A 27483-nucleotide genomic window follows, 5' to 3' on the forward strand; every position below is an offset into this window, starting at 1 on the left:
AATACCTACCGGAATTAACAAAAGGCTATCGATGCTGTCATCTAGCAAAGCTGAATTTGACCAAGCAACCCCCCCGTACCAAAAAGCCCTTGATGAAAGCGGATACAATTTCACCCTCACCTATGAACCCACGCCAGGAAACCAACCAAAAAAGAACAGAAAACGAAACAACATCATCTGGTACAACCCCCCATACAGCAAAAACGTCTCAACTAACATTGGCCACAAATTCCTCACTCTGATTGACAAACACTTTCCCAAAGGCAACACCCTAAGAAAAGTATTCAACAAGAACAACATTAAATTGAGCTACAGCTGTATGAACAATATACGACAAATGATCTCAAACCACAACAAAACAATTGCAAATGAGCCGTCGGCCCCCGGACAGAGCGACTCCAAAACCAACAAAGGCTGCAACTGCCGAAAGAAACCTGATTGCCCTCTCAACGGGGGGTGCTTACAAACATCAGTTGTCTACCAATCTAAGGTAACACGCAAGGACATTAACACATCCGACACATATGCAGGATTAACCGAGGGAGAGTTTAAAACCAGATGGAACAATCACAAGGCTTCTTTCAGGAACCAAAACCTGCGGAATACCACAGAACTCAGCAAACACATTTGGGACCTCAAAGACAATAATGTTGAATATTCAATAACATGGCAAATTCTTGCATCCAGCACACCTTACAATAGTGGTAATAAAAGATGCAACCTATGCTTGAAAGAGAAACTGTTTATTATTTACCGTCCAGACCTGTCATCCCTCAACAAGCGCAGCGAAATTGTAACAGCATGCCGCCACAGACGGAAACACCTCCTAGGTAACACATGAGCCAATCACCACGCCCCTACACCAGCCTGTACCTACCCACTCTGTGCCCTATATAAACCATGGTATGTGAATGCTCCCATTAAAATCTCCTGATGATTGAGGGAACCCCCCTCATGAAACAGGCCTGTAGAGATGAAATAGTCTTGTGATTTTTTTCCCACACATACATATATTGCGCTCTACTACGGTATCGAGCACTATTTTTTGGATAACCTTATTAAGACATATATATATATATATATATATATATATATATATATATATATATATATATATATATATATATATATATACACACATATATATATATATATATATATATATATATATATATATATATATATATATATATATATATATATATATATATATATATATACATACACACATATATATATATATATTGTTGCGTTTTGGACCAGTTGTTCCTCCCAGGGAATTCAAGTCACAATTCGCTCCCAAGTTCTTTCCGACACTTAAAGCTGAGTTGAAAAACCACCAGAGACAGAATAGGTATTTTGTTGTATATTCTCAAAGCTTTGCCAATATACATTGATTGAGACCAGTCTAACCCTAGAACATTCTATTGCGCCTCCCAAAATGGTCTGTCTTCCCGATCCCACCACCCTCTCTCTCGTCCCATCTCTGTAGACAAAACAAATGCTAGTCAAAACACATTCCAAAGAACTCAAGGTTAACACACACAGTATACTTGCTGACAGAGCATCAAGAGAAGAAATGGAAAACACGAGCTGTTTTCAAATATGACAAAGAAACGGAAGAAGGGCAACTTAAATTCGGATATATGTAAATATCTGCCTCCGACAATATATACACATATATATATATATATATATATATATATATATATATATATATATATATATATATATATATATATATATATACACACACACACATATATATACAGTATATAATTTATATTTATTTATTTTGCCGTTTTTGTTTACATGTTAAAGGTGTTTTAATGAATATACATGCATGTTTAACACATATAGATTCCTTTCTTTCATGAAGACAAGAATATAAGTTGGTGTATTACCTGATTCTGATGACTTGCATTGATTGTAATCAGACAGTAGTGCTGATAGCGTCCACGTTTTCAAATGGAGGAGAAAAAAAGTTCCTCCTTTCTGTCTAATACCACATGAAAGTGGTTGGTTTTTGGCATCTTATTTGTCCAGCTTCCATATTCGTTTTTATACACTTTACAAGAAATACATTGGCGGCAAACTCCGTAGCTTGCTAGCTTGTTTGCGCTGGCTTTCGGAGACTCTTGTTTTGAAAGCGCAGGCGCGATGGAGCGGCACTTTTATTGTGAAGGCAGGAACTGTGCAGTCAGTCTTTAGGCTTTTGACGGGATGTACGGTTGAAATAAAAAAGGGTCTTTTTTCCTTCACACTTTTGATTGATTGATTGAAACTTTTATTAGTAGATTGCACAGTACAGTACATATTCCGTACAATTGACCACTAAATGGTAACACCCCAATAAGTTTTTCAACTTGTTTAAGTCAGGTCATGTGACCGCCTGGCTCTGTTTGATTGGTCCAACGTCACCAGTGACTGCATCTGATTGGTGGAACGGAGTGAACGTCACCAGTGACTGTATTTGTTGAAACGCAGGCACTATGAAGGTCTGTCTGACAGACCAAAACAAACAAAGCGTGCATTAACAGATCGATAAAAGTTAGTAGCGAGTAGCGAGCTGAATGTAGATAAAAGTAGCGGAGTAAAAGTAGCGTTTCTTCTCTATAAATATACTCAAGTAAAAGTAAAAGAATGTTGCATTAAAACTACTCTTAGAAGTACAATTTATCCCAAAGGTTACTCAAGTAGATGTAACGGAGTAAATGTAGCGCGTTACTACCCACCTCTGCCTTTTAACAACACTCAGTAAACGTTTGGGAACTGAGGAGACACATTTTTGAAGTGGAATTCTTTCCCATTCTTGCTCGATGTTCAACAGTCCGGGGGTCTCCGTTGTGGTATTTTAGGCTTCATAAATGTAGCACACATTTTCAATGGGAGACAGGTCTGGACTACAGGCAGGCCAGTCTAGTACCCACACTCTTTTAATATGAAGGCTTACTATGGCATCGTCTTGCTGAAATAAGCAGGGGCGTCCATTATAACGTTGTTCGGATGGCAACATCCATCCATCCATCCATCTTCTTCCGCTTATCCGAGGTCGGGTCGCGGGGGCAGCAGCCTAAGCAGGGAAGCCCAGACTTCCCTCTCCCCAGCCACTTCGTCCAGCTCCTCCCGGGGGATCCCGAGGCGTTCCCAGGCCAGCCGGGAGACATAGTCTTCCCAACGTGTCCTGGGTCTTCCTCGTGGCCTCCTACCGGTCGGACATGCCCTAAACACCTCCTTAGGGAGGCGCTCGGGTGGCATCCTGACCAGATGCCCGAACCACCTCATCTGGCTCCTCTCAATGTGAAGGAGCAGCGGCTTTACTTTGAGCTCCCCCCGGATGGCAGAGCTTCTCACCCTATCTCTAAGGGAGAGCCCCGCCACCCGGCGGAGGAAACTCATTTCGGCCGCTTGTACCCGTGATCTTGTCCTTTCGGTCATAACCCAAAGCTCATGACCATAGGTGAGGATGGGAACGTAGATCGACCGGTAAATTGAGAGCTTTGCCTTCCGGCTCAGCTCCTTCTTCACCACAACGGATCGATACAGCGTCCGCATTACTGAAGACGCCGCACCGGTCCGCCTGTCGATCTCACGATCCACTCTTCCCTCACTCGTGAACAAGACTCCGAGGTACTTGAACTCCTCCACTTGGGGCAAGATCTCCTCCCCAACCCGGAGATGGCACTCCACCCTTTTCCGGGCGAGAACCATGGACTCGGACTTGGAGGTGCTGATTCTCATCCCAGTCGCTTCACACTCAGCTGCGAACCGATCCAGTCAGAGCTGAAGATCCTGGCCAGATGAAGCCATCAGGACCACATCATCTGCAAAAAGCAGAGACCTAATCCTGCAGCCACCAAACCGGATCCCTTCAACGCCTTGACTGCACCTAGAAATTCTGTCCATAAAAGTTATGAACAGAATCGGTGACAAAGGGCAGCCTTGGCGGAGTCCAACCCTCACCGGAAACGTGTCCGACTTACTGCCAGCAATGCGAACCAAGCTCTGGCACTGATCATACAGGGAGCGGACTGCCACAATCAGACAGTCCGAAACCCCATACTCTCTGAGCACTCCCCACAGGACTTCCCGAGGGACATGGTCGAATGCCTTCTCCAAGTCCACAAAGCACATGTAGACTGGTTGGGCAAACTCCCATGCACCCTCAAGGACCCTGCCCAGAGTATAGAGCTGGTCCACAGTTCCACGACCAGGACGAAAACCACACTGTTCCTCCTGAATCCGAGGTTCGACTATCCGGCGTAGCCTCCTCTCCAGTACACCTGAATAGACCTTACCGGGAAGGCTGAGGAGTGTGATCCCACGATAGTTAGAACACACCCTCCGGTTCCCCTTTTTAAAGAGAGGAACCACCACCCCGGTCTGCCAATCCAGAGGTACCGCCCCCGATGTCCACGCGATGCTGCAGAGTCTTGTCAACCAAGACAGCCCTACAGCATCCAGAGCCTTAAGGAACTCCGGGCGGATCTCATCCACCCCCGGGGCCTTGCCACCGAGGAGCTTTTTAACTACCTCAGCAACCTCAGCCCCAGAAATAGGAGAGCCCACCACAGATTCCCCAGGCACTGCTTCCTCATAGGAAGACGTGTTGGTGGGATTGAGGAGGTCTTCGAAGTATTCCCTCCACCGATCCACAACTTCCGCAGTCGAGGTCAGCAGAACACCATCCGGATGGCAACATATGTTGCTCCAAAACCTGTATGTACCTTTCAGCATTAATGGTGCCTTCACAGATGTGTAAGTTACCCATGTCTTGGGCACTAATACACCCCCATACCATCACACATGCTGGCTTTTCAACTTTGCGCCTAGAACAGGGGTCGGCAACCCGCGGCTCTAGAGCCGCATGCGGCTCTTTAGCGCCGCCCCAGTGGCTCTCTGGAGCTTTTTCAAAAATGTATGAAAAAATGGAAAAAGATCACGGGAAAAAAAATATATTTTTTGTTTTAATATGGTTTCTGTAGGAGGACAAACATGACACAAACCTCCCTAATTGTCATAAAGCACACTGTTTATATTAAACATGCTTCACTGACTCAAATATTTGGCGAGCGCCGTTTTGTCCTACTAATTTTGGCGGTCCTTGAACTCACCTTAGTTTGTTTACATCAGGGGTGCTCAATACGTCGATCGCGATCTACCAGTCGATCGCAAAGGTAGTATTGGTAGATCGCATTACATTATTAAAAAAAAAAAAAAAAAAAAAAAAAAAAAGTTTTTTTTTTTATTTTTTTTTTTTTTTTTGTGTCCTGTCCAGCTTCTCAGGGAAATCATATAGTTGATGTAGATGCCCATTTCGGCTGTTCAGATTTACTTTACAAAAGAGAAGTGTAGGATACTTCTCTTGTTGCCTTATTTGTATTTGACTTTATTAAATGTATTTATATTATCATTTAGTGCAGCCGGGCCGGAGCAGGAGGGGATAGAAAGAGAAAAAAAAGAAGACAGAGGGGGAAATTGTGGGGACAAGAGGGGGATTAGACAGAGAGACAAAAACAACAACAACAACAACAATAGAGCAACATCAGCAAATATGACATGTACAAATATGATGGTAAAAGTAATAGCAAATAAGCAGTTAGCGAAAAATAAAAAATAATACAGAAATGACAATGAGCATTATTACACTACAAATGGATCAATACAAATACCAATAGAAATAGCGCTATTGATAATGAACGATACCAATAATGTACCTTTATTATCAACAATACAGTTGTTTAAATGCAACAATACATATACGTAATGATAACTTGAGATACGAAAGAATGCAGAAAAATGGAGGGGGAGAAAGAGAAGCAACCTACATTAACCTTGTAGATTGTTATAGTCACAATAGGTTAAGCTTTATCAGTGTGCCGTGTGTTACACCCAGTTTACACTAGGGCAGGGGTGCTCATTACGTCGATCGCGAGCTACCGGTCGATCTCGGAGGGTGTGTCAGTCGATCACCAGCCAGGCATTAAAAAAATAGTCCTAAAAATGAGCGATCATAAATCTTCACAATGACGTCATTTTCGTCACTTGATTGACATTCATGGCACCCGAGGGTCTTCTGAGATGACGCTGGCTGCTGCCAGCTCATTAAAATTACCGACTGGAAGGCGAGAAACACTTTATTTCAACAGACTCTGGCGCCGTACCTGTCGTCAAAACTCCAAAGACCGACTGCACAGTTGCACAGTTGCGCTAACAAAATAGGAGTCTCAGAAAGCTGGCGTGCACAAGCTAGCAAGCTACAGAGTTTGCCGACAATGTATTTCTTGTAAAGTGTATACAAAGGAGTACGGAAGCTGGACAAATAAGATGCCAAAAACCAACCACTTTCATGTGGTATTGGACAGAAAGGAGGACTTTTTTTCTCCTCCATTCGAAAATGCAGACGTTATCATCACCACTGTCTGATTCCAATCAATGCAAGTCATCAGAATCAGGTAATACACCAACTTATATTCTTGTCTTCATGAAAGAAAGGAATCTATATGTGTTAAACATGCTTGTATTATCTTTAAACACCTTTAACTTATTAACAATATTAACTATATGTGTTAAACATGCTTGTATTATCTTTAAACACCTTTAACTTGTTAACAATATTAACTATATGTATTAAACATTCTTGTATTATCATTAAACACCTTTAATTTTTTAACAATATTAACTATGTGTTAAACATGCTTGTATTATCATTAAACACCTTTAACTTGTTAACAATATTAACTATATGTGTTAAACATGCTTGTATTATCTTTAAACACCTTTAACTTGTTAACAATATTAACTATATGTATTTAACATGCTTGTATTATCATTAAACACCTTTAATTTTTTAACAATATTAACTATATGAGTTAAACATGCTTTCATTATCTTTAAACACCCTCTACTTGTTAACAATATTAACTATATGTATTAAACATACTTGTATTATCATTAAACACCTTTAATTTATTAACAATATTAACTATATGTGTTAAACATGCTTGCATTATCATTAAACACCTCTAACTTGTTAACAAAAACATATATTTCATAAATAAGTAAATATAAATGATATATATGAATGAGGTAGATCCCCACGACTTGATCAATTGAAAAGTAGCTCGCCTGCAGAAAAAGTGTGAGCACCCCTGGTTTACATGTATAACTTTCTCCGACTTTTGAGGACGTGTTTTATGCCACTTCTTTTTCTGTCTCATTTTGTCCACCAAACTTTTAACGTTGTGCGTGAATGCACAAAGGTGAGTTTTGTTGATGTTATTGACTTGTGTGGAGTGCTAATCAGACATATTTGGTCACTGCAAGACTGCGAGCTAATCGATGCTAACATGCTATTTAGGCTAGCTATATGTACATATTGCATCATTATGCCTCATTTGTAGCTATATTTGAGCTCATTTAGTTTCCTTTAAGTCCTCTTAATTCAATTTATATCTCATGACACACTATCTGTATGTAATATGGCTTTTAATTTTTTGCGGCTCCAGACAGATTTGTTTTTGTATTTTTGGTCCAATATGGCTCTTTCAACATTTTGGGTTGCCGACCCCTGGCCTAGAACAATCCGGATGGTTCTTTTCCTCTTTGGTTCCGGAAGACACGACGTCTACAGTTTCCAAAAACAATTTATTTTTTGGGAGAAAAAAAAACACCATACTGGCGCCATGTTCTTTCAGCTTGCCAAATAAAACAAGGAAAATGTTACAAAAATGCACAATTTTGACACCCCTGCTATAGATAATAAAAAATTAAATGTGATAAATCTATGGACAAAAAGCAGAACCTGGCGACGTATGCGCGTTTATCATAACTCTCTCTCTCTCTCTCTGTCTCTGCCCCTCCCTCACCAATGCTGCTGCACGCTAGAGATGCGCGGATAGGCAATTATTTCATCCGCAACCGCATCACAAAAGTCGTCAACCATCCGCCATCCACCCGAACTAACATTTAATCAAAACCGCATCCGCCCGCACCCGCCCGTTGTTATATATCTAATATAGACGATGCAAGGCATTAGTGAGGTTATAAAGCTTTTGCCTGTTAAAGAAAGGAGACTGATCCAATGCAGCAGAGACATTCAATGCGTGCCACGCTGTCACGGCCCAGACGCACACCAGTGCGCAATCATCTGGGAGCCGCGCTGAGCGCACCTCCAAGCACGTGGAGGTGCGATGTCCCTCGCGCCCGAGGCTTCAGCGCGCACCGCGACGGCCATCCTACTCGTCGCGGCCTAGCCCTCGCGGCTCTCGCTGCCGGCGACGGCCGGGTATATGGGCCCGACGCTCCAGCGCCATCCATTTTCAGGGCTAGTTGATTCGGGAGGTGGGTTGTTACACACTCCTTAGCGGGTTCCGACTTCCATGGCCACCGTCCTGCTGTCTATATCAACCAACACCTTTTCTAGGGTCTGATGAGCGTCGGCATCGGGCGCCTTAACCCGGCGTTCGGTTCATCCCGCAGCGCCAGTTCTGCTTACCAAAAGTGGCCCACTCGGCTCACCAGGGTGAGCCCCACCCCTTTCGTGAGCGCACTGCGCGCGGAGTGACCCCTGTTACGCGCCCCCGGCAACGGGGGTGGCGGGCAGGTAAGCTGCGCGGGCGGAGCGCGCGGAGTGACCCCTGTTACGAGCCCCCGGCCACGGGGGTGGCGGGCAGGTAAGCTGCTTACCTGCTGCGTGTGACGCCGGCCGCGGCGAAGGCGGACGAGGCGGGGTGTCGGTGCGGTGGGTGCGGTGGTGACCCTGGACGTGCGTCGGGCCCTTCTCCCGGATCGCCTCAGCTACGGCTCCCGGTGAGGCCCTCTCGGGGGAAGGGGCCTCGGTCCCGGACCCCGGCGAGGCGTCCCTTCTCCGCTCCGTAAAAGTGTCCATCTCTTTTTTTTTTCTTCTTCTGTTGTGGCATATGCTGCAGGTGCCTGCTCGTTTTTCGTATGTGGGTAACAACATTTAACTATGTATATATATTTCCCAATTGGTTTAACTGCCACCCGCCTGAATCTATTTAAAATCTAATTTTTTTTTAATTTCAACCGCCCGACCCGACCCGCGGATAAAATCTAATTTTTTTTTATTTCAACCGCCCAAACCGCGGATAATCCGCGGACTCCGCGGTTGTGTCCGCAAACCGCGCATCTCTACTGCACGCACAATTTGTTTTGTTTTTAACCCCTTCTTAACCCTGAACGTACATTGAAAATACACGCAACCATAACTCAAATTGCCGGACATTTGAGGCATTTAAGAAACTCCGCCCTGACAGCCCCGCAAAAGAGGACATGTCCGGTGAAAAGAGGACGTATGGTCAGGACCTAGCCCGGACATGTCCTCTTTTGCTAGCATGCTAGCAGCGACCGGGCTAGGTAAAGACTGACCATACGTCCTCTTTTCACTGGACATGTCCTTTTTTGCGGGGCTGTCAGGGCGGAGTTTCTTAAATGCCTCAAATGTCCGGCATTTTGAGTTAGGGTTGCGTGTATTTTCAATGTATGTTCAGGGTTAAGAAGGGGTTAAAAACAAAACAAATTGTGCGCGCAGCAGCATTGGTGAGGGAGGGGCAGAGACAGAGAGAGAGAGAGAGCTGTCAGGGCGGAGTTTCTTAAATGTCCGGCATTTTGAGTATTGTTTACACAACGTGCAGTACGCTACTTAATATGTCCGTGTGGAAACTCGTTCGGTACACCTCCACACCGAACCGAAACCCCCGTACCGAAACGATTCGATGCAAATACACGTACCGTTACACCCCTAGTATTTTGATTATTGTTTCTCAGCTGTTTGTAAATGTTGCAGTTTATAAATAAAGGTAAAAAATAAATACAAATAAATTAAAAAAATCGCCAATTATTTTCATAATCGATTTTAATCGATGATTTGTTGTTCAGTCCTTCTTAGATTAGCTCGGGCCCAGCGAACCGGCGGCATTTCTGGGTGTTGTTGATAAATGGCTTTGACTTTGCATCGTAGAGTTTTAACTTGCACTTACAGATGTAGCGAACAACTGTAGTTACTGACAGTGGTTTTCTGAAGTGTTCCTGAGCCCATGTGGTGATATCCTTTACACACTGATGTCGCTTTTTGACGCAGTACCGCCTGAGGGATCCAAGGTCCGTATTATCGTCGCTTACATGCAGTGATTTCTCCAGATTCTCTGAACCTTTTGATGATGTTACGGAGCGTAGATGGTGAAATCCCTAAATTCCTTGCAATAGCTGGTTGAGAAATGTTGTTTTTAAACAATTTGCTCAGACATTTGTTGACAAAGTGGCGACCCTCGCCCCGTCCTTGTTTGTGAATGACTGAGCATTTCATGGAAGCTGCTTTTATACCCAATCATGGCACCCACCTGTTCCCAATTAGCCTGTTCACCCGTGGGATGTTCCAAATAAGTGTTTTAACAAAGTTGACCAGTTCGAACATGAAATATCTTGTCTTTGCAGTCTATTCAATTGAATATAAGTTGAAAAGGATTTGCAAATCATTGTTTGTATTTACCATTTACACAACGTGACAACTTCACTGGTGTCGGGTTTTGTAGTCGGAAGAAGAATGTGCGTCTTTTGCTCGCTCTTTGAGGCTGAACGCTGCGTGCGCGAGTTGACAAGGAAAGTCCAAACAGGTAAAGAGGCAAGTGCTGCATTTAATAAGCTTAAATGCTAAAGAGGCGTGCGGGGCTGCTGAATTATTGATGAGGCGGCTGACGTGCAGCTGAGAGGAAGTCAAGTAGATTCAAATGCAAATGAGGCAGCAGTAAATAAAGACCTAGCGTGATGCTAGTAGCCAGCAGGCAGCCTGATTAGCGATTAGCTCGCTGTTGTGTTGCCTCAGGATGCGGAGACATGCTGTCAGGTGCAGTCAATAGTCTTTTAATTAGGGACAGAAAGGAAGGCTAACAAGGAGTGGTCAGAACACAACACAACACAACACAATAGTATTTTCATTAGGGACAGAAAGGAGGGCTAACAAGGAGTGGTCAGCACACAACACAACACAACACAATAGTCTTTTAATTAGGGACAGAAAGGAGGGCTAACAAGGAGTGGTCAGAACACAACACAACACAATAGTCTTTTAATTAGGGACAGAAAGGAGGGCTAACAAGGAGTGGTCAGCACACAACACAACACAACACAATAGTCTTTTAATTAGGGACAGAAAGGAGGGCTAACAAGGAGTGGTCAGCACACAACACAACACAACACAATAGTATTTTCATTAGGGACAGAAAGGAGGGCTAACAAGGAGTGGTCAGCACACAACACAACACAGTAGTCTTTTAATTAGGGACAGAAAGGAGGGCTAACAAGGAGTGGTGAGAACACAACACAACACAACACAATAGTCTTTTAATTAGGGACAGAAAGGAGGGCTAACAAGGAGTGGTCAGCACACAACACAACACAATAGTCTTTTAATTAGGGACAGAAAGGAGGGCTAACAAGGAGTGGTGAGAACACAACACAACACAACACAATAGTCTTTTAATTAGGGACAGAAAGGAGGGCTAACAAGGAGTGGTCAGCACACAACACAACACAATAGTCTTTTAATTAGGGACAGAAAGGAGGGCTAACAAGGAGTGGTCAGCACACAACACAACACAACACAATAGTATTTTAATTAGGGACAGAAAGGAGGGCTAACAAGGAGTGGTCAGCACACAACACAACACAACACAATAGTATTTTCATTAGGGACAGAAAGGAGGGCTAACAAGGAGTGGTCAGCACACAACACAACACAGTAGTCTTTTAATTAGGGACAGAAAGGAGGGCTAACAAGGAGTGGTGAGAACACAACACAACACAACACAATAGTCTTTTAATTAGGGACAGAAAGGAGGGCTAACAAGGAGTGGTCAGCACACAACACAACACAATAGTCTTTTAATTAGGGACAGAAAGGAGGGCTAACAAGGAGTGGTGAGAACACAACACAACACAACACAATAGTCTTTTAATTAGGGACAGAAAGGAGGGCTAACAAGGAGTGGTCAGCACACAACACAACACAATAGTCTTTTAATTAGGGACAGAAAGGAGGGCTAACAAGGAGTGGTCAGCACACAACACAACACAACACAATAGTATTTTAATTAGGGACAGAAAGGAGGGCTAACAAGGAGTGGTCAGAACACAACACAACACAACACAATAGTCTTTTAATTAGGGACAGAAAGGAGGGCTAACAAGGAGTGGTCAGAACACAACACAACACAACACAATAGTCTTTTAATTAGGGACAGAAAGGAGGGCTAACAAGGAGTGGTCAGCACACAACACAACACAATAGTCTTTTAATTAGGGACAGAAAGGAGGGCTAGCAAGGAGTGGTCAGAACACAACACAACACAACACAATAGTCTTTTAATTAGGGACAGAAAGGAGGGCTAACAAGGAGTGGTCAGCACACAACACAACACAACACAATAGTCTTTTAATTAGGGACAGAAAGGAGGGCTAACAAGGAGTGGTCACAACACAACACAACACAATAGTCTTTTCATTAGGGACAGAAAGGAGGGCTAACAAGGAGTGGTCAGCACACAACACAACACAACACAATAGTATTTTCTTTAGGGACAGAAAGGAGGGCTAACAAGGAGTGGTCAGCACACAACACAACACAATAGTATTTTCATTAGGGACAGAAAGGAGGGCTAACAAGGAGTGGTCAGCACACAACACAACACAACACAATAGTCTTTTAATTAGGGACAGAAAGGAAGGCTAACAAGGAGTGGTCAGCACACAACACAACACAACACAATAGTCTTTTAATTAGGGACAGAAAGGAGGGCTAACAAGGAGTGGTCAGAACACAACACAACACAACACAATAGTCTTTTAATTAGGGACAGAAAGGAGGGCTAACAAGGAGTGGTCAGAACACAACACAACACAATAGTCTTTTAATTAGGGACAGAAAGGAGGGCTAACAAGGAGTGGTCAGAACACAACACAACACAACACAATAGTCTTTTAATTAGGGACAGAAAGGAGGGCTAACAAGGAGTGGTCAGCACACAACACAACACAATAGTATTTTCATTAGGGACAGAAAGGAGGGCTAACAAGGAGTGGTCAGCACACAACACAACACAATAGTCTTTTAATTAGGGACAGAAAGGAGGGCTAACAAGGAGTGGTCAGCACACAACACAACACAACACAATAGTCTTTTAATTAGGGACAGAAAGGAGGGCTAACAAGGAGTGGTCAGAACACAACACAACACAACACAATAGTCTTTTAATTAGGGACAGAAAGGAGGGCTAACAAGGAGTGGTCAGAACACAACACAACACAACACAATAGTCTTTTAATTAGGGACAGAAAGGAGGGCTAACAAGGAGTGGTCAGAACACAACACAACACAACACAATAGTCTTTTAATTAGGGACATAAAGGAGGGCTAACAAGGAGTGGTCAGAACACAACACAACACAACACAATAGTCTTTTAATTAGGGACAGAAAGGAGGGCTAACAAGGAGTGGTCAGCACACAACACAACACAATAGTCTTTTAATTAGGGACAGAAAGGAGGGCTAACAAGGAGTGGTCAGAACACAACACAACACAACACAATAGTCTTTTAATTAGGGACATAAAGGAGGGCTAACAAGGAGTGGTCAGAACACAACACAACACAACACAATAGTCTTTTAATTAGGGACAGAAAGGAGGGCTAACAAGGAGTGGTCAGAACACAACACAACACAATAGTCTTTTAATTAGGGACAGAAAGGAGGGCTAACAAGGAGTGGTCAGAACACAACACAACACAACACAATAGTCTTTTAATTAGGGACAGAAAGGAGGGCTAACAAGGAGTGGTCAGAACACAACACAACACAACACAATAGTCTTTTCATTAGGGACAGAAAGGAGGGCTAACAAGGAGTGGTCAGAACACAACACAACACAACACAATAGTCTTTTAATTAGGGACAGAAAGGAGGGCTAACAAGGAGTGGTCAGCACACAACACAACACAACACAATAGTCTTTTAATTAGGGGCAGAAAGGAGGGCTAACAAGGAGTGGTCAGCACACAACACAACACAGCACAACACTACACAACACAATAGTCTTTTCATTAGGGACAGAAAGGAAGGCTAACAAGGAGTGGTCAGAACACAACACAACACAACACAATAGTCTTTTAATTAGGGACAGAAAGGAGGGCTAACAAGGAGTGGTCAGCACACAACACAACACAACACAATAGTTTTTTAATTAGCGACAGAAAGGAGGGCTAACAAGGTGTGGTCAGCACACAACACAACACAACACAACACAACACAATAGTCTTTTAATTAGGGACAGAAAGGAGGGCTAACAAGGAGTGGTCAGCACACAACACAACACAACACAATAGTCTTTTAATTAGGGACAGAAAGGAGGGCTAACAAGGAGTGGTCAGCACACAACACAACACAACACAATAGTCTTTTAATTAGGGACAGAAAGGAGGGCTAACAAGGAGTGGTCAGCACACAACACAACACAATAGTCTTTTAATTAGGGACAGAAAGGAGGGCTAGCAAGGAGTGGTCAGCACACAACACAACACAACACAATAGTCTTTTAATTAGGGACAGAAAGGAGGGCTAACAAGGAGTGGTCAGCACACAACACAACACAACACAATAGTCTTTTAATTAGGGACAGAAAGGAAGGCTAACAAGGAGAGGTCAGAACACAACACAACACAATAGTATTTTCATTAGGGACAGAAAGGAGGGCTAACAAGGAGTGGTCAGAACACAACACAACACAACACAATAGTATTTTCATTAGGGACAGAAAGGAGGGCTAACAAGGAGTGGTCAGAACACAACACAACACAACACAATAGTATTTTCATTAGGGACAGAAAGGAGGGCTAACAAGGAGTGGTCAGAACACAACACAACACAACACAATAGTATTTTCATTAGGGACAGAAAGGAGGGCTAACAAGGAGTGGTCAGAACACAACACAACACAACACAATAGTATTTTCATTAGGGACAGAAAGGAGGGCTAACAAGGAGTGGTCAGAACACAACACAACACAATAGTCTTTTAATTAGGGACAGAAAGGAGGGCTAACAAGGAGTGGTCAGAACACAACACAACACAACACAATAGTCTTTTAATTAGGGACAGAAAGGAGGGCTAACAAGGAGTGGTCAGCACACAACACAACACAACACAATAGTCTTTTAATTAGGGACAGAAAGGAGGGCTAACAAGGAGTGGTCAGCACACAACACAACACAATAGTCTTTTAATTAGGGACAGAAAGGAGGGCTAGCAAGGAGTGGTCAGCACACAACACAACACAACACAATAGTCTTTTAATTAGGGACAGAAAGGAGGGCTAACAAGGAGTGGTCAGCACACAACACAACACAACACAATAGTCTTTTAATTAGGGACAGAAAGGAAGGCTAACAAGGAGAGGTCAGAACACAACACAACACAATAGTATTTTCATTAGGGACAGAAAGGAGGGCTAACAAGGAGTGGTCAGAACACAACACAACACAACACAATAGTATTTTCATTAGGGACAGAAAGGAGGGCTAACAAGGAGTGGTCAGAACACAACACAACACAACACAATAGTATTTTCATTAGGGACAGAAAGGAGGGCTAACAAGGAGTGGTCAGAACACAACACAACACAACACAATAGTATTTTCATTAGGGACAGAAAGGAGGGCTAACAAGGAGTGGTCAGAACACAACACAACACAACACAATAGTATTTTCATTAGGGACAGAAAGGAGGGCTAACAAGGAGTGGTCAGAACACAACACAACACAATAGTCTTTTAATTAGGGACAGAAAGGAGGGCTAACAAGGAGTGGTCAGAACACAACACAACACAACACAGCACAACACAACACAACACAACACAAGGCCAACACAGGATGATGCTTGCTGGAATGCAAAAAGCAGCCAGGCAGTCGAGGGAATAGCAAATATCTAACGAGCGTCCACAAAGTGAAAAGATGTATGGCATGTTTGGCATGTTTGACAATGTGGCACATGGCACAGATACATGTCCAGGACATGTAGTGACATGTATGACATGTAGCAACACATATGACATTTATAGACACGTACAACATGTAGTGACATGTATGACATGTAGTGACATGTATGACATGTAGTGACAATTAATGACATGCAGTGACACATATGACATTTATAGACACTTATGACATGTAGTGACATGTATGACATGTAGTGAAATGTATGACATCAACAATAACAAGAAAATGTGATGATAATAACAAGAAAAGCAAGATAATAAATATAGTGGTGGGACTAATAAATTGTTGTCGTATTAGTTTACAGTGGCAGGTCCCATTGACGGTTGCTGTTGGAAACGAGTCCTGGGTCTGTCCAGAGACTCTCATCTGGATCCACAACAAGACTGGTATGTCCACATTATCAATCCATCTGATAATCACACATGCTTTGGATTGATTGACGAGGTGATGTCTTTGTTGTAGAAAGTCACTGGTTAATGGAGATGGACGACAAGTCGTGGTTGCTAGGCAACATCAACCAAACAGGCTACTTCCGGGTCAACTACGACCTGCAGAACTGGAAACTGCTGATCCAGCAGCTTCACACCAAACCGCAGGTAGGAAACCCCCACTGGAAACATTTGCTGGCTTCTGATTGGCTGTGATTATTGACCACGCCTCCACCCGGTCTCTGCAGCTCATCTCCGTGGGCAACCGGGCGGGACTCATCGACGACGCCTTCAACCTGGCCAGGTGAGCTCAACTCTGACCTTGTCCCAGATCGCGCGACGGGCGGACAACGACGACAATTAGCCGCTAGAGGCTGGGAGCTCGTTAGCGCTCGTGGATGCGGTTGCCGCGGCGACGCTTATCTCTCCAACCTGACGCCCGAGTGGATTATGCTAATAAGTGTGTCGGGCCAAGTGCATGACGCGAATGAAGATGATGGCGTGGAGGTCGGATGGGGAAGATTATGGAAATATGATGGGATGATCCTTTTGATTGACAGCCCAGCGAGCCTCATTTATATTCATGAGGTGTGGGCGGGGCTAAATGTTAATCAATGCAAATAGGCCAAACTGACATTTACACACATCCAGTGAGGGCAATGACGGGTGTGAGAAACAGACATACACGCCTGATGCTAACTTCCTTACCATGATGGATTGATTGATAATAATTGATCACTTATGCACTGCAAAAAGTCAGTGTTCAAAAACAAGAAAAAATAATACAAAAATGAGGGGTATTTTATTTGAACTAAGCAAAATCATCTGCCAATAAAACAAGAAAATTCGGCTTGTTAAGACTTTCCAAAACAAGTCCAATTAAAGCTGCAAGCAGCATTGGTCGGGCCCGCGTATTTGGCAGGTGCTAGTCCTAAGTGTCCCAATACTTTTGTCCAGTTTTAGTCCCAAGTGTCCCAATAATTTTGGCAAGTTGTAGTCCTAAGTCTCCCAATACTTTTGTTCAGTGTAGGTGTCCCAATACGTGTGTCCAGTGGTAGCCCCAAGTGTCCCAATACTTTTGTTCAGTTTTCATCATAAGTGTCCCAATACTTTTGTCTACTTTTAGTCCGAATTGTCCCAATACTTTTGTTTAGTGTACCTACCTTGTCTGCATTGTGTGGGCACGCTTCTAGAAAAAACAGCAGCATCAGCGCAGCGGCTCTTTGAAGGGTCATAAAATCAAAACCGGAGCCGGTATCAAAACTCTTTCACTAACTTTCAATTAGAAGGGTTCAATCTCTCTCCTGTGTTAGTTTGAAGCCGAAACGACAAACGCGCTCAGAGGAGATCATGTTTGAAGGAAGGTGACCGGTTTTAACAAAAATGTTGATTTGAAGGGGGAATAGCAAACTTCCTGTTGATTTTTGCTGGGGGTTGTCAATTTATGAAATGTAGGTCTAAGTGAGACCTACATAGAGGTTTTTGTTTCATGTCTGTCCGACCTTCGAGGTGGGAGTTACAGGCAGTTTTGTCAGATTTTTCATCCGAGGAGTAGTTTTTTGTGCGTTTTATTAAAAAATTGCTGTAGAGCACAATTTTTAGATTTGGGGTTAGGTTTTTTCATTATATCACAGTTTTAGCTTGTCCTGATGTGTGTGTTCAGTTTGGTGAGTTTTGAAGCATCTTAAGGGGGTCAAATTGCAGCTCAAAGAGGCAAAAGTGACTGTTTTTAGTACTTTTTTGTCTTGAAGGGGGAATTGCCAACTTCCTGTTGATTTTAGCCCGAGGATATACAATTATGAGAACTAGGTCTAAGTCAGACCTACATAGAGGTTTTTGTTTCATGTCTCTCCGACCTTCCTAGTGGGAGTTACAGGCAGGCTAGTTTTTTTTTTTCCTAGGGGGCGCTAGAGCGCAATTTTGAGTTTTGGGGTTGGTTTTTTTTTTTTAAAAAGATAATTTTCGCAGATCCTGATGTGTGGGTCAAATATGGTGAGTTTTGAAGCATGTTAAGTGGGTCAAATTACAGTTTGTTGTGGCGGCGGAAGAATAAAGAATAATAAAACGAACGAATAACAATAGGTCCTTATGTCCCATTGCATAAGGACTCCCTGTGGGAGTCCTTTTGCAATGGGCCATTGCGGGCCCTAATTAAAGCTGCAAGCAGCGTTGGTCGGGCCCGCGTATTTGGCAGGTGCTAGTCCTAAGTGTCCCAATACTTTTGTCTACTTTTAGTCTGAAGTGTCCCAAGACTTTTGTCTAGTGTACCTACTTTGTCTGCATTGTGTGGGCATGTTGGAGCTTCCTGCTTTTAAGCAGCCATCTTAAAAAAACAGCAGCGCAGCAGCATCAGCGCAGCGGGTCTTTGAAGGGTCATAAAATCAAAACCGGAGCAGGTATTAAAACGCTGTTGTGTTATTTTATACACAAGGGTTTAATCTCTCTCCTGTGTTAGTTTGAAGCCGAAACGACAAACGCGCTCAGAGGAGATAATGTTTGAAGGAAGGTGACCGGTTTTAACAAAAATGTTGATTTGAAGGGGGAATGGCAAACTTCCTGTTGATTTTTGCTGGGGGTTGTCAATTTATGAAATGTAGGTCTAAGTGAGACCTACATAGAGGTTTTTGTTTCATGTCTGTCCGACCTTCCCAGTGGGAGTTACAGGCAGTTTTGTCAGATTTTTCATCCGAGGAGTAGTTTTTTGTGCGTTTTATTAAAAAATTGCTGTAGAGCACAATTTTTAGATTTGGGGTTAGGTTTTTTCATTATATCACAGTTTTAGCCAGTCCTGATGTGTGTGTTCAGTTTGGTGAGTTTTGAAGCATGTTAAGGGGGTCAAATTGCAGCTCAAAGAGGCAAAAGTGACTGTTTTTAGTACTTTTTTGTCTTGAAGGGGGAATTGCCAACTTCCTGTTGATTTTAGCCCGAGGATATACAATTATGAGAACTAGGTCTAAGTCAGACCTACATAGAGGTTTTTGTTTCATGTCTCTCCGACCTTCCTAGTGGGAGTTACAGGCAGGCTAGTTGTTTTTTTTCCTAGGAGGCGCTAGAGCGCAATTTTGAGTTTTGGGGTTGGGTTTTTTTTTAAAAAAGGTAATTTTTGCAGGTCCTGATGTGTGGGTCAAATATGGTGAGTTTTGAAGCATGTTAAGTGGGTCAAATTACAGTTTGTTGTGGCGGCGGAAGAATAAAGAATAATAAAACGAACGAATAACAATAGGTCCTTATGTCCCATTGCATAAGGACTCCCTGTGGGAGTCCTTTTGCAATGGGCCATTGCGGGCCCTAATTAAAGCTGCAAGCAGCATTGGTCGGGCTCGAGTATTTGGCAGGTGCTAGTCCTAAGTGTCCCAATACTTTTGTCTACTTTTAGTCTGAAGTGTCCCAAGACTTTTGTCTAGTGTACCTACTTTGTCTGCATTGTGTGGGCACGCTGGTGCTTCCTGCTTTTAAGCAGCCATCTTAAAAAAACAGCAGCGCAGCAGCATCAGCGCAGCGGGTCTTTGAAGGGTCATAAAATCAAAACCGGAGCAGGTGTTAAAAAGCTGTTCTGTTGTTTTATACACAAGGGTTTAATCTCTCTCCTGTGTTAGTTTGAAGCCGAAACGGCAAACGCGCTCAGAGGAGATAGTTTTTGAAGGAAGGTGACCGGTTTTTACAAAAAATTTGTTTTGAAGGGGGAATAGCAAACTTCCTGTTGATTTTTGCTGGGGGTTGTCAATTTATGAAATGTAGGTCTAAGTGAGACCTACATAGAGGTTTTTGTTTCATGTCTGTCCGACCTTCCCAGTGGGAGTTACAGGCAGTTTTGTCAGATTTTTCATCCGAGGAGTAGTTTTTTGTGCGTTTTATTAAAAAATTGCTGTAGAGCACAATCTTTAGATTTGGGATTAGGTTTTTTCATTATATCACAGTTTTAGCCAGTCCTGATGTGTGTGTTCAGTTTGGTGAGTTTTGAAGCATGTTAAGGGGGTCAAATTGCAGCTCAAAGAGGCAAAAGTGACTGTTTTTAGTACTTTTTTGTCTTGAAGGGGGAATTGCCAACTTCCTGTTGATTTTAGCCCGAGGATATACAATGATGAGAACTAGGTCTAAGTCAGACCTACATAGAGGTTTTTGTTTCATGTCTCTCCGACCTTCCTAGTGGGAGTTACAGGCAGGCTAGTTTTTTTTTTTCCTAGGGGGCGCTAGAGCGCAATTTTGAGTTTTGGGGTTGGGTTTTTTTTTTAAAAAGGTAATTTTCGCATGTCCTGATGTGTGGGTCAAATATGGTGAGTTTTGAAGCATGTTAAGTGGGTCAAATTACAGTTTGTTGTGGCGGCGGAAGAATAAAGAATAATAAAACGAACGAATAACAATAGGTCCTTATGTCCCATTGCATAAGGACTCCTTTTGCAATGGGCCATTGCGGGCCCTAATTAAAGCTGCAAGCAGCATTGGTCGGGCCCGCGTATTTGGCAGGTGATAGTCCTAAGTGTCCCAATACTTTTGTCTACTTTTAGTCTGAAGTGTCCCAAGACTTTTGTCTAGTGTACCTACTTTGTCTGCATTGTGTGGGCACGTTGGTGCTTCCTGCTTTTAAGCAGCCATCTTAAAAAAACAGCAGCGCAGCAGCATCAGCGCAGCGGGTCTTTGAAGGGTCATAAAATCAAAACCGGAGCAGGTATTAAAAAGCTTTTTCTGTTATTTTATACACAAGGGTTTAATCTCTCTCCTGTGTTAGTTTGAAGCCGAAACGACAAACGCGCTCAGAGGAGATAGTTTTTGAAGGAAGGTGACCGGTTTTTACAAAAAATTTGTTTTGAAGGGGGAATAGCAAACTTCCTGTTGATTTTTGCTGGGGGTTGTCAATTTAAGAAATGTAGGTCTAAGTGAGACCTACATAGAGGTTTTTGTTTCATGTCTCTCCGACCTTCCCAGGGAGAGTTATAGGCAGTTTTGTCAGTTTTTTCATCCGAGGAGCAGTTTTTTGTGCGTTTCATTAAAAAATTGCGCTAGAGCACAATTTTGAGATTTGGGGTTAGGTTTTTTTATTAGATCACAATTTTTGCCAGTCCTGATGTGTGTGTTCAGTTCGGTGAGTTTTGAAGCATGTTAAGGGGGTCAAATTACAGCTCAAAGAGGCAAAAGTGACTGTTTTTAGTACTTTTTTGTCTTGAAGGGGGAATTGCCAACTTTTTTTCTGTTGATTTTTGCCCGAGAATATACTATTATGAAATCTAGGTCTAAGTCACACCTACATAAAGGTTTTTGTTTCATGTTTCTCCGACCTTCCTAGTGGGAGTTACAGGCAGTCTAGTTTTTTTTTTTCGTAGGGGGCGCTAGAGCGCAATGTTGAGTTTTGTGGTTCGGTTTTTTTTAAAAAGGCAATTTTCGCAGGTCCTGATGTGTGGGTGAAATATGGTGAGTTTTGAAGCATGTTAAGTGGGTCAAATTAGTGCTCGAAGAGGCGGCGGAAGAATAATAAAGAATAAAGAATAAAACCTTACAATAACAATAGGTCCTTATGTCCCATTGCATAAGGACTCCCTTTGGGAGTCCTTTTGCAATGGGCCATTGTGGGCCCTAATAATAAAACCTTAGAATAACAATAGGTCCTTATGTCCCATTGCAAAAGGACTCCCTTTGGGAGTCCTTTTGCAATGGGCCTTGCGGGCCCTAATTAAAGCTGCAAGCAGCGATGGACGGGACCGACTTTGACGGCACATAAAATCCAAACCGGAGCAGTAATCAAAACTCTTTCGTCAACTTTTAATCAAAAGGGTACAATCTCTCTCCTGTGCTAGTTTGAAGCCGACACGACGAACGCGCTCAGAGGAGATAATGTTTAAAAAAAAGTGACTGTTTTTAACCCAACTTTTATTTTGAAGGGGGAATTGCAAACGTCCTGTTGATTTTTGCTGGGGGTTGTCAATGAATGAAATGTAGGTCTAAGGGAGACCTACATAGAGGTTTTTGCTTCATGTCTCTACGACATTCCTACTGGAAGTTACAGGCAGTTTTGTCTGTGTTTTCTTCCTAGGAGCAACTTTGTCTGTGTTTTATTCCTAGGGGGCGCTAGAGCGCAATTTTGAGTTTTGGGGTTTGCTTTTTTTTATTAGATCGCAATTATCGCCAGTCCTGATGTGTGTGTCCAGTTTGGTGAGTTTTGAAGCATGTTAAGGGGGTCAAATTACAGCTCAAAGAGGCAAAAGTGACTGTTTTTACGAAACTTTTGTTTTGAAAGGGGAATTGCCAACTTCCTGTTGATTTTTGCTGAAAGATGTCAGTCTATGAAATCTAGGTCTAAGTGAGACTTACATAAAGGTTTTCGTTTCATGTCTCTACGACATTCCTACTGGAAGTTACAGGCAGTTTTGTCTGTGTTTTTTCCTAGGGGGCGCTCGAGCGCAATTTTGAGTTCTGGGGTTTGGTTTTTTGATTAGATTGCAATTTTCGCCAGTCCTGATGTGTGTGTCAAATTTGGTGAGTTTTGAAGCATGTTAAGAGGGTCAAATTACAGCTCAAAGAGGTGGCCGGTATAATAATAATACAACTTTACAATTACAATAGGGTCCTCTGTCCCAAAGGGACATTGCGGTCCCTAATTAAAGCTGCAAGCAGCGATGGACGGGACCGCTTTACCCATTCAACATATCTTTACCTGCACATTACCTACCTTCTCTGAATAGTGTGGTCACGCTGGTGCTTTCTGCTTGTACCCATTCAACATATACTTACCTGCACATTACCTACCTTCTCTGTATCCTGGACTTTAGCTGGTGTTTCCTGCCTTTACCCATTCAACATATCTTTACCTGCACATTACCTACCTTCCCTGCATCCTGGGGTCACACTGGTGCTTCTTTCTTTCACCCATACAACATATCTTTACCTGCACATTACCTACCTTCTCTGCAGAGTAAGGTCACGCTGGTGCTTCCTGCCTTTACCCATTCAACCTATTTTACATGAATGTACTCCATTTCTGGGGTCCCACTTTTTTGTAAGCGTTTTGAAAACAAATGATACGTGGATGCATTAGCCTGTAATATCTCACATTCTATATTGTGTTTTGGAAAAAAGTTGTCATAAATGTTGCTTCAGTCATTAAAAAAAAAAATGGATGGATGGAAAACAAATTTTAAAAAGTATGTTATTGGGGTGGAGGAGTCAGATCGGGTGCTAGTTAGCTTGAAGCTAACAGCTAGCCTGTCTCCATCCTGGAACAATGTGGATCCAGCGGGAGATAAAAGTGATTCCATAGACTCACAAAGACTAAAACAGGAAACTTGGCACATGATGAAGTTAAAAAGGTTGACTTTACACTCACCTTAGTGTTTACCATCAAGTCTTTCTTTTGACAGGCCCTCACGCTAAATGTGTCCCAGTGCAAACTGAGGAAGTGTTTGTCATTGACGAAACTTTCGGCCAATCAAAATTTACGACCAATAAAAACGCAATAAACGGGGACGGTAATGTGACCCGGCAAATATAAACAAACCAAAACACTGGCTGAAAGCAATAATCGAGACAATAAAAAAACCGGGCGGTAGGTAAAAAAAAAAGGATAAAAACCGTCTCGCTGTCTGTCTCTGCTCACGGTGTTTTTTTGAGGGCTGAAAAAATCCAAACCGGAGCAGTAATTAAAACTCTTTCATCAACTTTTAATCAGAAGGGTTCAATCTCTCTCCTGTGCTAATTTGAAGCCGACACGACAGATAATGTTTGAAAAAAGGTGACTGTTTTTACTGAACTTTTGTTTTGAAGGGGGAATTGCAAACTTCCTGTTGATTTTTGCTGGGGGTTGTCAGAGAATGAAATCTATTTCATGTCTCTACGACATTCGTACTGGAAGTTACAGGCCGTTTTGTCTGTGTTTTCTTCCTAGGGAGCGCTAGAGCGCAATTTTGATTTTTGGGGTTTGGTTTTTTTGATTAGATCGCAATTTTCGCCAGTCCTGATGTCTGATGTCAAATTTGGTGAGTTTTGAAGCATGTTAAGGGGGTCAAATTAGACCTCAAAGATAACTAGTCCTAAGTGTCCCAATACTTTTGTCAAGTTTTAGTCCCAAGTGTCCCAATACTTGTGTCCAGTGGTAGTCCTAAGTCTCCCGTCCAAAAGCAGAACCTAGTAACTCACTTCTAGCTGATTTTGATAAAACAAACGGTTTTTCTGTTGTATCTACGCAGTTATGTGGTAGTTGCTAGGTCCTGCCATGCGCGTAACAGCTTACTTACGGAACAAATTACAATATCGCATACACTAATGTAAAGCATATCACCTAGTAACTCCAAAATTATTATCAGCTCAGTTTTGACCAAAATTGAGTTACTGGGTTTTGCCTTTGGACGGGAGAAGTGTCCCAATACTTTAGTCTACTTTTAGTGCGAAGTGTCCCAATACTTTTGTCCAGTATTCATCGTAAGTGTCCCAATACTTTTGTCCAGTTTTAGTCCTAAGTGTCCCAATACTTTTGTCCAGTGGTAATCCGAAGTGTCCCAATACTTATGTCAAGTTGTAGTCAAGTGTCCCAATACTTTTGTCAAGTTTTAGTCTCAAGTGGCCCAATACTTTTGTCGAGTTGTAGTCCTAAGTGTCCCAATACTTTTGTCCAGTTTTAGTCCCTAGTGTCCCAATACTTGTGTCCAGTGGTAGTCCTAAGTGTCCCAATACTTTAGTCTACTTTTAGTGCGAAGTGTCCCAATACTTTTGTCCAGTATTCATCGTAAGTGTCCCAATACTTTTGTCCAGTTTTAGTCCTAAGTGTCCCAATACTTTTGTCCAGTTTTAGTCCCAAGTGGCCCAATACTTGTGTCCAGTGGTAGTCCTAAGTGTCCCAATACTTTAGTCTACTTTTAGTGCGAAGTGTCCCAATACTTTTGTCCAGTATTCATCGTAAGTGTCCCAATACTTTTGTCCAGTTTTAGTCCTAAGTGTCCCAATACTTTTGTCAAGTTTTAGTCCCAAGTGTCCCAATACTTGTGTCCAGTGGTAGTCCTAAGTGTCCCAATACTTTAGTCTACTTTTAGTGCGAAGTGTCCCAATACTTTTGTCCAGTATTCATCGTAAGTGTCCCAATACTTTTGTCCAGTTTTAGTCCTAAGTGTCCCAATACTTTTGTCCAGTTTTAGTCCTAAGTGTCCCAATACTTTTGTCCAGTGGTAATCCGAAGTGTCCCAATACTTATGTCAAGTTGTAGTCAAATGTCCCAATACTTTTGTCAAGTTTTAGTCTCAAGTGGCCCAATACTTTTGTGAAGTTGTAGTCCTAAGTGTCCCAATACTTTTGTCCAGTTTTAGTCCCAAGTGGCCCAATACTTGTGTCCAGTGGTAGTCCTAAATGTCCCAATACTTTAGTCTACTTTTAGTGCGAAGTGTCCCAATACTTTTGTCCAGTATTCATCGTAAGTGTCCCAATACTTTTGTCCAGTTTTAGTCCTAAGTGTCCCAATACTTTTGTCCAGTGGTAATCCGAAGTGTCCCAATACTTTTGTCCAGTGGTAATCCGAAGTGTCCCAATACTTATGTCAAGTTGTAGTCAAGTGTCCCAATACTTTTGTCAAGTTTTAGTCTCAAGTGGCTCAATACTTTTGTCAAGTTGTAGTCCTAAGTGTCCCAATACTTTTGTCCAGTATTCATCGTAAGTGTCCCAATACTTTTGTCCAGTTTTAGTCCTAAGTGTCCCAATACTTTTGTCCAGTGGTAATCCGAAGTGTCCCAATACTTTTGTCCAGTGGTAATCCGAAGTGTCCCAATACTTATGTCAAGTTGTAGTCAAGTGTCCCAATACTTTTGTCAAGTTTTAGTCTCAAGTGGCCCAATACTTTTGTCAAGTTGTAGTCCTAAGTGTCCCAATACTTTTGTCCAGTTTTAGTCCCAAGTGGCCCAATACTTATGTCAAGTTGTAGTCCTAAGTGTCCCAATACTTTAGTCTACTTTTAGTGCGAAATGTCCCAATACTTTTGTCCAGTATTCATCGTAAGTGTCCCAATACTTTTGTCCAGTTTTAGTCCTAAGTGTCCCAATACTTTTGTCCAGTTTTAGTCCTAAGTGTCCCAATACTTTTGTCCAGTGGTAATCCGAAGTGTCCCAATACTTATGTCAAGTTGTAGTCAAGTGTCCCAATACTTTTGTCAAGTTTTAGTCTCAATTGGCCCAATACTTTTGTCAAGTTGTAGTCCTAAGTGTCCCAATACTTTTGTCCAGTTTTAGTCCCAAGTGTCCCAATACTTGTGTCCAGTGGTAGTCCTAAGTGTCCCAATACTTTAGTCTACTTTTAGTGCGAAATGTCCCAATACTTTTGTCCAGTATTCATCGTAAGTGTCCCAATACTTTTGTCCAGTTTTAGTCCTAAGTGTCCCAATACTTTTGTCCAGTTTTAGTCCTAAGTGTCCCAATACTTTTGTCCAGTGGTAATCCGAAGTGTCCCAATACTTATGTCAAGTTGTAGTCAAGTGTCCCAATACTTTTGTCAAGTTTTAGTCTCAAGTGGCCCAATACTTTTGTCAAGTTGTAGTCCTAAGTGTCCCAATACTTTTGTCAAGTTTTAGTCCCAAGTGTCCCAATACTTGTGTCCAGTGGTAGTCCTAAGTGTCCCAATACTTTAGTCTACTTTTAGTGCGAAGTGTCCCAATACTTTTGTCCAGTATTCATCGTAAGTGTCCCAATACTTTTGTCCAGTTTTAGTCCTAAGTGTCCCAATACTTTTGTCCAGTTTTAGTCCTAAGTGTCCCAATACTTTTGTCCAGTGGTAATCCGAAGTGTCCCAATACTTATGTCAAGTTGTAGTCAAGTGTCCCAATACTTTTGTCAAGTTTTAGTCTCAAGTGGCCCAATACTTTTGTCAAGTTGTAGTCCTAAGTGTCCCAATACTTTTGTCCAGTTTTAGTCCCAAGTGTCCCAATACTTGTGTCCAGTGGTAGTCCTAAGTGTCCCAATACTTTAGTCTACTTTTAGTGCGAAGTGTCCCAATACTTTTGTCCAGTATTCATCGTAAGTGTCCCA

The 27483-nt window shown here is 42.4% G+C and overlaps 1 protein-coding gene across 1 annotated transcript in view; it reads left to right on the forward strand.

Moving 5' to 3' along the window:
* The window catches only part of LOC133621502 (thyrotropin-releasing hormone-degrading ectoenzyme-like), a 240456-nt gene that overhangs the window by 151112 nt on the left and 61861 nt on the right, over positions 1–27483 (forward strand). Inside the window, exons 11-13 of the mRNA XM_061983554.1 lie at positions 16365–16453; positions 16530–16663; positions 16744–16799. Of these exons, the coding sequence (XP_061839538.1) occupies positions 16365–16453; positions 16530–16663; positions 16744–16799 (279 nt within the window). The remainder of the gene's footprint in view (positions 1–16364; positions 16454–16529; positions 16664–16743; positions 16800–27483) is intronic.

The sequence above is a fragment of the Nerophis lumbriciformis genome, linkage group LG25 (assembly GCF_033978685.3).
Source record: "Nerophis lumbriciformis linkage group LG25, RoL_Nlum_v2.1, whole genome shotgun sequence".
Lineage (NCBI taxonomy): Eukaryota > Metazoa > Chordata > Actinopteri > Syngnathiformes > Syngnathidae > Nerophis > Nerophis lumbriciformis.